The 11,103-nt window shown below is 29.8% G+C and overlaps 1 protein-coding gene across 2 annotated transcripts in view; it reads left to right on the top strand.

Moving 5' to 3' along the window:
• The window catches only part of LOC117178764 (ER membrane protein complex subunit 1), a 26,888-nt gene extending 15,977 nt beyond the window's left edge, over positions 1–10,911 (top strand). For both annotated transcript variants that reach the window (XM_033370213.1, XM_033370212.1), the window contains 6 exons: positions 2,051–2,335; positions 3,939–4,134; positions 4,954–5,151; positions 5,317–5,442; positions 7,546–7,773; positions 9,853–10,911. In XM_033370213.1, the coding sequence (XP_033226104.1) occupies positions 2,051–2,335; positions 3,939–4,134; positions 4,954–5,151; positions 5,317–5,442; positions 7,546–7,773; positions 9,853–10,013 (1,194 nt within the window). In that variant the 3' untranslated portion in view covers positions 10,014–10,911. The remainder of the gene's footprint in view (positions 1–2,050; positions 2,336–3,938; positions 4,135–4,953; positions 5,152–5,316; positions 5,443–7,545; positions 7,774–9,852) is intronic.
• The last annotated feature ends 192 nt before the right edge of the window (positions 10,912–11,103 follow it).

Raw genomic sequence — 11,103 nt, 5'->3', positions numbered from 1 at the left:
CTTTATTATTTTAAGTTATTTCAATTTGACTACTAATTTATAAGTAAACTATTCAGGATGTACATAAAACCTTATTGCTAAAATATTTATTCGTTGTATCTACAAATGAGATATTTTTGAAATTAACTATTGGAGATTTTTTAGTTTAAATTTGAATAACGATTGACATTATTTTAGACATGTTATACGAATTAATATATATTTAGGATCATTTAAAGGCAGCTGAAATAGTGTGAAAATTAAATAAGACAATTTCAAATGTGAATCTTTAACATGGAAAATTGTAAATGTAAGTCATCAAATATGAAAAATTTGGTTTTAAAAAATTTTGGACCTTAACTACATAAAATTTACCAATATTTGACTGCAGATGTAAAGCTAACCGGCTCTCAAACTGAAACATTTAACTTTTACGATTTCAAATTGTAATCGTAAGTTTATCTAATTTCCAGTTTTATGCATATTCGAATGTACATAATATATTCTACAAAATTGGAATAATAATATGAGACAATTGAATTTCACGGTCCTAATTTAAGAATTTTAAAACTCGTGAAAATGGAAAAAGTAATAGGATTTTCAAATAGTATCAAAAATAATTTTTTCTAACAGATTAAATAGTCTAATCGAAATTTTCAGTAGATATTGAATAAATTTCAAAATTAGCCCCATGAAATTGTTCCAGAATTTAAAGAAATTTTTAAAATTACAAAAAATCAGCTTTTAACAGTTCGGCAAAATTTAAGCGCAGTTTTTATTAGATGTTAAATTTTTGTTGTAATATACAGTATACACGCCGTATAATATTCAATTAATGTAAAGATTTATTTAAACATTGTTAGCAAACTTCTCTTACTTTTTCTTAAATGAAGAGACCTAATCTTTCCTTTCATAACCGTTTGGATTTTGAAATTTAATAATTTTTGATTTATTAATCGTACTTCAAAATTTGTCAAACAGGTATGAACAATTTTTAATGTAAGATTTAAAAATATTAACTTTTGTATTTTATATCATTTATATGGATATGAATGGATATGAAAGACAAAAAATGTTTAAATGAATTTAAAGATTATAAGTTGTTTTAAAAGATCCCATAGAATTTTAAGATATTTCGTTTCAAAAAATTTTAATATTAGAGTATAAAGTTCTAGGCATGTGAACGCGCGCATTTTATTTCAGTGGGTTTTTACAAAATAAACCTAATGAATAATTTTTATTACATTTATATCCGAGGAGTTTTAAATAATTTCTACTTATTTTAATCAATTGTTAAGATTTCAAGGGGTTTTAATGAATTTCTAAAGAGCTTTAGGGAATAAATTACATTCTATTCAAAAGGAATATGAAGGAATTTAACCAATTTTGAAGGATTTTAAAGATTTTAACTTATTTTAAAACATTCCAAAGAATTTCAAGAGATTTGGTTTCAAAAATCTGTAGAACTCTTAGAATTAAAAAATTTTTCATTATGCATTTTTAAAAATTTTGTGCGTTTAGTGCTAAGGTATAATATTTTATGCGCTAAAGCTTGAACTTTTTAATTTTAGTTTGAGAGCATTGAAAAGTTTTTCTTTCAATTTAAATACGAAATACGAATTATAGTAAAAACGAAACAGCAAGTCTTGATTGAGCAAGGTCGTTAATAATATATGAGTTTTTAGAAAAGGAAATATTCTTCATTATGAGGACGATTTAAAACATATAAAAATTGTTTATTTAACAAATCTAGTGCATTCTTGGTCTTTTTTATATCGCCGCGAATGGATTTTCAACGACATAAGTATGTCCTTTTGAAAATAATTCTTCAATGGCAGAAATAATTAAAAAATCATTTGACATTATTATAAATTATCCAATTTCCTGTAAAAAGATTGTTTCTTCTGTTATAAATGTAAAAAAAAAAGTTTAATTTTTTCCCTATTTCCTCCTGTTTTTGTCGCAATTACCCTGTTTCTCCTTTTTTGGAGATATTTTTACGCTTTGATCCTTGTATTTGCAAAATTCGTCCACCTTTTGGAAATCAGAATTGTTAATGTAATTATTTCAGGAAAACGGCAACGGCGTATTATTCACCTTCAACCCAATCACTGGACAGTCGATAGGAGAAGTAAATAAATTAGATTATAAGATTAAGCAGTCGATGCTTTTGCATGCTGCCACAGACGATTTCCTTCGCAGCATCATTATCCTCGACGACAAGGATGTGGTGCACGTCTTTCCCGAAGAAGCGACTTCAGTTGCAATTTCTGTAGGAAAGAGCACGTACTTATTCACTGCTGATAGGACAACTGGCGTACTGAGTGGCTTTTCCCTTGCATACAGTCACGAAAAGGTCAGTAAGAATAAACGATTTCAAAAAACGAAAACGTTCCAATGTACAATATTACAGGACTCGGATCGTCCAACGCGGACGATCAAATTTCATCTCGTTTCAAATTAAACAATTTCTAATTGCGTGAATCCCGATTCAAAGTTTTATTTTTTTCAAATTGCAAGACATTTTTTAATCGAAAACTTTTTAAATCGATTAATTTCTAATTTAGTTACAGTCTCTATACTCGTAAAAAGTTTATGAAATAGCTAGCTACGACAATGATTATAAATTATTTAAAGTTAAATGTTTAAATAATTTCTCTCTTCTCCTGTTTTCAGAAACTTTCCCCCTTTTTTCTGTTTTCTCTTAAATGTTATTTCAACTATTTCGTTAGTCATCTTTTTGGTCGAAAATTTAACTGTTTTGTTGAGCATTCGCTTTTTTGGATAGAAAATTAATACTCCTGGATTGAAAATTCCTCTTTTATTGTAGAAAAGTAATATTTTCTTGTTTCTGGCATGAAAATTCAACTATTTGGTCGAAAATGAAACTTTTTTTTGTTGAGGTTTAATATCTTTTATTTGAAAATTCGGTAAAAAAAATCTTATTTTGTTGAAAATTAACCTTTCTTGATGGGAAATTAACATTTTTTTTGAAACTTCGTCTTTTTTTATTAAACATTCAACTATTTGGTTGAATAGTAATTTTTTTCGTCGAAAATTATCTTTTTGTTGAAAATTCGACTTTTTGGTAACAATTCAACTGTATTTTAAAAAAATCGTCTTTTTGGTTTGAAAATTCAACTATTTGCTTGAAGTTTAATCTTTTTTGTTTAAAAATTCGACCATTTTTTTGAAATTTCAACTGTTTGGTTAAATCTTTAATTACTTTGTTAAAAGTTCGTCTCTTTAGCTTGAAAATTCGCAAATATTTAGTTGCAAATGCAACTGTTTGATTGAAGTTTATTATTATTTTTTAAATTCAACCGTTTTATTGAAAATTAGTCTTTCGAGTTTAAAAGTCAATTGTTTTGTAAAGGTACATTTCGACTTGAAAACTTAGAAATTTAAAGTGGTTCATATTGTATATATAATCATTTTATTTAAAAGAATCCATTCGCCTATTTTCGTAAAAAAAATCACCATATTTCCACTAATTCAAGACTTATTTGGACTGTGAAGTCTGAATTATTAAAAAAAGGAATCTTTTGTATTCAAATGATACAGTCTCAAATTTAAAGTCCTAACTGTTGTATAATTTCAAGTTCAAAATGTGCAAAATGAATTTTCCTGATATTAAAAGTAAATTTAAGTTATAAACTTCTCTCATTTGAAAATAATCCAAGTTGACAGGTTTAGCAGTTCACAAAGAAATATTTTAAACCCAGATTGTGAATCCTTCAAGTTGAATGATTATTTTTAATTTAAAATTTTTAATTTTAAATAAAGCTATTGTTTCATTCATTCAGTCTGATGCTACTTTTTAAAATTATCTCTTAAAATTTGATGCCACTTTTTTGTTGACTTTTTTTCGAAATTCCTTTTTTTAGACCTTCTAGTCGATCCGTGCCCTAAATTAGAAACTATTATTAAAGAATTATTATGAATTTGTACGTTTTCAGAATCTAGTAGCTCATAAAGTTTGGGAGTTGGTTTTCTCGCCAAAGATTCAAAAGATCATTGAAATTGTGTCAAAGAATCCGCTCGAACGTGTTCATTCACAAGGACGAGTGTTAAATGATCGATCAGTGCTATACAAGTACATAAATCCAAATCTCGTTGCTATTGTCACGGAAGGTGCCAGCGCTGCTCACAAAAGTAATCGCAAATTTATTTCGAAATGTTTATTAAGGGGTAGCATCACTGTAGAAATTTCAAAAAATAGATTTTTTGTATTAGCTTACAAAATTCTTTGAACCTTATAGAATAAAGGACAAAAGGTTTTATACGTGTTCGAAATCGATTTAATTGAAATTCCGAGGATGTCAGGCCGCTCCGCAACGTATTTATTACATATCTCAAAACTTTAAAGGCGTTTTTCTCAAAACACGTTTTTCGAAATCGGCACGCAGCATAACTCAAACAATTGTCAATATTTTTAATCGGTTTTTTTCATACATCTTTATAATAACATTTCAAAGAGAACACGTAGGGGATTTCGGATATATTAATTTAAACAATTGTTATAAACAATTAAGCGCCGTTTTTTTGGTCGAAAAATGGGTTATTTTCTCAAGTCCTTGCCAATTACACAAAAATCAATATTTTTTAAATCCCCTACGTGTTTTACTAGCTATTCTTATGTAGATTAAAAAGAAAAAATTTATTTTGTTCCAAATCAAATTTCGCACCCTGTGTACTGCGTGCCGCGAAGCTCCTCCAAGAAAACGCACATTACGGAAATGTCTCCAGTGCTGCCATTTTGCAACTTTTTCCATTGAAAATTTGTAATTTTTTATATCAATATATAAGTAATAACTTGCTAAATCATTATCATTGTATTCCCTTTTCTTCCATCAAAAAAAAAAAAATCTTGAAAAAACGTGTTTTTTTTTTTTGCGTTTACAGTGGTGTTAATCCCTTAATTTTGTATTTACTTTATTTTTTTTGGTAATTGTAATTTTGAATTTTTTAAAGATACGCTTAGCGTGTATCTGGTTGATGTCGTGTCGGGATCTATGATTTTCTCGATGGTACACAAGAGAGTGCGGGGTCCTGTTCACGTGGTACATTCCGAGAATTGGTTAGTTTATAGCTACTACAACGAAAAGAGTCGACGAACTGAAATCGCCTCCTTGGAACTCTACGAGGGAAAGGTGCAGAGCAATACGACTGGTGAGAGATTTTTTATTTAAGCTTTTTCTTTTTTATATCTAAGTACTCATGCCAATTTCATGTTCGATGCCCAATCTATAAACAATTTTAGCTGTGATTATTTAAACTAATGTTGTTCCAGTTGTAATTGTTTTAAATATTGGGTTTATAATTTCAATTTTTCAGTATTCTCTTCATTATCCGCAACAAAGTTACCCATTGTCGAGAGACAAGCATTTATTTTCCCTGCTTCGATCGAGTCGATGCGGGAAACAATCACCGAGAAAGGAATAACTAGTAAACATATTATAGGTACGTTTTTTCCTACTTGTTAAATGAGACTTTGGGATGTCCGCTAAACCGAGAAATACAAGATTAAACGAGTTTGTCTTTACATTCTATAAAATTGCTGCAATTCCAAGGTGGAACAAAGTTTGAAGCAGTTTTTATTTAAAATTTTTCAATTGAAAATCCTAATATCGGTTAATCCTTGATTGAATTTGTAAATGTTAATTCTCGAGTATCTATAATTTAAAATCTTACAAAATTCAAATATTAAAAAATCAGTCCGATAAGAATTCGACAAGCGACCTTACATAAGGGTTTCCGTAGACGTAGATATAAATCTAAAAATATTTTTTTAGCAAATTTGTTTGCAAGATGAATAAATGAGAACTGAATGACTAGAACCCAATAAGAAAATTGAACTATTTTTGCTTGAAAGTTATTTTCTTTTAAGTCAAAAGACTACTAGTATATTTTCGGTCAAAAATTCATCTATTTTGGTTCAAAATTATATTATTTGGTTGAAAATTTAATTATCTTATTGAAAATTCAAGTCTTTTATTAAAAATTAATCTTTTCTGGTTGACAAATTAATCGTTTTTTGGTTCATAATTCATGTTTTGTGGTAGAAAGTTAATTCTATTTATTTAAAAAGTATATTGTTATATTCTTGGTTCAGATTTTATCTCTTTTAGCTAAAAATTCTACTATTTGGTTAAAAATACAACTTTTTGAATAGAAAATTAGTCCTATTGGATAGAAAATGCATTGTTTGTTAGTAGGAAGTCATATGTTTTGGATGAAAGTTGATTATTTTTTATTGATAAATCTATTATCATATTTTTGTTCAGAATTGATCAATTTTTGTTGAAATTCATATTTTTAGAAAATTTGACGGTTCGGTTCGAACCCGAACCCCTTCAGAATCACTTATTATTGGAACGAAGCTAAAAGGTTCCGATCCCTGAATACCTTTTTTTTTAATTTGGTCGCCATTTAGGATCTCTAATCATGGAAACTCGTCAGTTTATTAAATTTCTCATTCGTCAATTTATTGAAATTCTCAAAAATTTAGTCGCCGCTTTGGGTGAAAATTCTTGAATTGTTACTTTTGATTTTAAAATCACTGTTAACAATTCAAAAACCCCCCTAGTACCGAGTTTGAAGAAATTCTTATTATAATTTCAAGAGCTTCGGGACCCCGAAAGTTTCGATCTGCTTGAAACTTTCAAGCATCTATTGTTAAAAAAGTTATCTTTTACTTTTGAAAATTCATCGTTTTTTGGTTTAAAATCTTTTTTGTTGTTTTAAGTTAATTAGTTTTGTTTGTAAAGTCTACTAACATACTTTTAGTCCAGAATTAATTTATTTTTCTTAAAAATGCTTGAATTTTTTTTTCAGATCTGTTATTAAAAATTAATATTTTTTTTGTCGAAAATTGAAAACTGCTTTGTTGAAGATTCATTTTTTTATATAAAAAATTCAACAATTTGGTTGAAAATTCCACTGTTTTTGATTTAAGTTAAATATTTTTGTTTAAAAATTCGATTATTTGGTTGAATATTCATCGTCGTAGGTTGAAAATTCAACTATTTGGTTAAAAATTTAACTTTTCAAAATTCTTCTCTTTTGTTTGAAACCTCAACTATTATATTGTATGTAAATGTAAAAATTTTGGTTTGAAAATCTATTTTCTTGGTAGAAACTTCATCTTTCTTTATGGAAAATTAACTTGTTTGTTTAAAATTCATTTTTCGGATTTACAAGTTTAATGTTTTCTAAAAAAATCGACTTTTTAGCTATAAAACTCATTTCTTGTTAAAAATTAATATTTTTTGGTTGAAAATTCCACTATTTTGTTGAAAATGTCATATATTTCGACTTGAAATCTTAGAAATATGGTACCTACATTAATGTTATTTGAAATAATTTATTCTCAAATTTTCCCTGTTTTAAGAGCATTTTTTGCTCTAAAATTTTGTTTTCTAAAATGACTTTTACATCCATTTTCCATTTGACCTTGACATTCTAAAATCTTCAATTTTTGATCGGGATTTTGTGGCCAAACTTCCTGTACTTCATAATATTTTTAAATCCAGTTTTCAACTATTAAACTTGCTTCTTTCCTAGTGTCTTTGGCCAACGGCGGTGTGTTGGAATTGCCGTGGATACTGGTCGATCCGAGAAGACCGGTTAATCCAGAAATTCGAGAAGAAGGAGTAATCCCTTACTTGCCAGAGATAGCAATTCACATGGACTCTATTATTAATTATAATCAAAGTGTCTTTAGAGTATCCGGGATCCACACTAGTCCCAGTGGCCTTGAAAGTACATGTCTAGTCCTTGTACATGGTCTTGGTAAGTGATTCCTTCATTTTTAAACCACACAAGTAATAATTACCCTGGCGAAAGTTTCGGATAAGAATTCTTTCCGAAATCTGTATCCGAACCAACCCGAATCAATCCGAAAAAGTTCTACATTTCGTTCAATCCAAGTCGGTTAAAAATTAATCCGATTCAATCCGAACTTTGAATGAATTGAATTGGATTCATTCGGACTGAAAATCGGTTTAGGTCAATCCGAGTTCGGATTCATTCGGATTGAAAATTTGGCTTAAGAAGATATCAAGGCACCGCCGGCCTACCTGCCCTCTCGGCGACCTTTTTCTAAATTTCAGCGCTGATCTGGATCTCGAAGCGCTGTGGCTCTCAACCGGCGCTTTCTGCATTATGTTACAGGGATGCATTTAAATTGAATAGTGTATGATCTCTGTTGCGCCTTACCATGAAGGTCGAGTCGAAGCCGTGTTAAAATATTTGGTCAACTGCAATGCACAGTAACGTACGTTACTTAAGTAAATTTTTATACTATTTATACTAAATATGTATATTTATACTAAATCAAGTATCTATGGAGTCTAATTGTCAGCGAAACATGCGAGTTTTTTTATGATTTACAGAAATTTTTAACCACTTGCATACTTTTTTTTATATTCACTTAATATTTTTGGTAGAAAATTCATTTGTTTGATTGAAAATTCAACTATTTCGTTGAAAATTTATTTTATTTCCTTAGAAACTTATTTCTTTAACTGAAACTATTTTATTTTTTGCTTTATATTTATCTCTTTTAGCTTAAAACTCATCCATTTTTTTCAAAATTTATTAAATATTTATTTGGTCGAAATTGCCAAAAGATACCAAAGTAAATTAATAAAATTGTATTAATGACCAGCAGCGGTGTTTCTGATCTAAATATCTCCATTAAGAGGATCTCATCATAATTTGAGTTTGAAAGTTTGCTAAATGTATTATTTAACATTTAACACTATTCCATTTACGAGGGCGGGGTGAAAAGTTTCCGGTCTGATAAGAAAAAACAACTTTTTTCATTTTTTTTCACTTAATTTTTCAATATAATCTCCCACAAGACTAATACATTTCTCATAACGGTGCTCTAATGGAGTGATGCCATTTTTAAAGACCGATTCATCAAGTCCCTCAAAGTACTCATTTACAACATCGATGACTTCCTCGTTGCTCTGAAATTGTTTACCTCCGAGCCATTTTTTAAGGTTAGGGAACAGATGATATTCGCTGGGCGGCAAATCTGGCGAATATGGTAGATGAGGGAATAATTCCAACTTCAAATCGTTGATTTTAGCCATCGCAACGACCGACCTATGGGGAAGTGCGTTGTCGACGATTTTGGATCGACTGTTAACGGACGCGGCACCCACCCAGGACAGTGCTTCTCCATGCCCAAATGTTCATGTAAAATATTGCGTACACGCTCAGCTCACATCCTAGTAGCCTCAGCTATCTCACTTACCTTTAATCTGCGGACTTCTATCACCATTTTATGAATTTTCTCGATCATTTCGGGAGTTGCGACCTCAACGGGGCGTCCTGAATGTGGTCCGTCAGAAGTGCTTGTGCGACCTTTCTTAAATTCAGATACCCACCGTTGAACCGTCGAATATGCTGGAGAAGAATCTTTCAGTGTGGAATCCATTTCTTTTTTTAATTTGAAATGGTGTTAGGTCTTTTGAATATAAGTATTTAATGACCGGACGCTTATCTCATTTTTCCATTTCTGCACAAACAATTGAAGTGTATTGTTCAGTAGGCTCTCAAATGTATACTAATAGAGCAATCGACTACCTTGACATCGTCTTAAGTCGAAAATTGTGTTCTAATTGATTCGAATTGGAAATGCGCATTGAATCGGATTGAGTCGGATTAATTTTTAACCGACTTCGATCGAACGAAAATGAGAACTGTTTTCGGATTGGTGTAGATAGATTCTGATTTGTTCGGATACAGATTTCGGATTGTTTCGGAATGAATTTCTATCTGGAACTTTCTCCAGGGTAGTAAAATGAGACACCTAAAGTACATTCTTAAATTCTTAACCTCCCTAATTTATCTTTACAGATTTGTTTTATACTAGAGTAGCTCCTTCGAAAACTTTCGACGTACTGAAAGAAGACTTTGATTACTATCTCATCATCCTCGTACTATCAGGGTTGGTAATCGCATCGTACATTACCAAGAAACTAGCCTCACAAAAAGCACAGAAACAAGCGTGGAAATGATGTTACTCCACATTGTTAGAAATTAGTTTATTCGTGACGCGACAATTTTCATAATGACAGTGCTGTTTTTTAAAAAGTAACGGGTAATATATTTCATTTTATAAATGGTTACAATTACAGCAAAAAAAGTATAAATATTTAAAGTTACTTCATCCAAAGATCTTTACTGTCTTGACTCTTTTACTGGATCAACACACTAATACGTAAAATGCATAGAAATAGTTACTAGCAAGTGCTTTGGTAACTGAAAAAGGGAACTTTTTTTCTTATTTCATGGAGTAGTAAAGCTGGAAGTAATGGACAATTAAAAAAAAACAATTGAAAAAAGAGCGATTTATCTACTGTCAAGTGCAATATATTAATAAATAAAAATAGTATTTCCAGAAAAAGAGTAGACTTTACTATCACTGTATTTTTAAATAAATTTATAAAACGTGTAGAAACGGATCCTCTTTACATCACAGGTTTTTTAGATTTTAGAAAAACTTCCATCTAATTTATCATATTTGTATCGCATTTTCATTAAAAAAACCCGCATTTACCGAATCCACGCTTGTAACACAAAAAATGAAGCCTGTATTACAATTAGTCGTATAATTACTATTTGGATGGCAGCATACAAGTCCTCTTATTTAAATATTAAAGATTGTAAGCAACATTTTTTAACTAGCAAAATTAGCCAAAGATACGAATTAAAATTTGATTTTTATCAAAAGTAATTCCGACGGCAAAACTAAGTAAAGAGTGCATTTGTACTCTTTAAACTGTACAAAGAGTTGCGATTTGAAACGAAGATAAAATCGATCGCTCACAAATAATAATTTGACTGCCAAATAGCAGTAAGATTAGCAGTAACTTGACACAAATAAAGGCAAAGAGGAATTTTTCTTGTTGAGATGAAGGTAATTGTATCGTGATTAATTATTCCAAGTATTCCTTGCCTTCTAGATAGATTGTACTCGTCTTTGTAAGTGTTGATGAAACTTTCCATTTGCATAATTCGGTACATAAAAGTGAAGGAGTTACTAGCTCATGGGAATCATCTTATAGCGACTGTTAATTAGGAGATGCTTTCTGTACAGATAACAGA

Source organism: Belonocnema kinseyi, chromosome 8, assembly GCF_010883055.1.
Source record: "Belonocnema kinseyi isolate 2016_QV_RU_SX_M_011 chromosome 8, B_treatae_v1, whole genome shotgun sequence".
NCBI classification, from domain to species: Eukaryota; Metazoa; Arthropoda; class Insecta; order Hymenoptera; family Cynipidae; genus Belonocnema; species Belonocnema kinseyi.
Note: the sequence above shows the minus strand (reverse complement) of the source record. Positions and strands in the feature narration are given on the sequence as shown.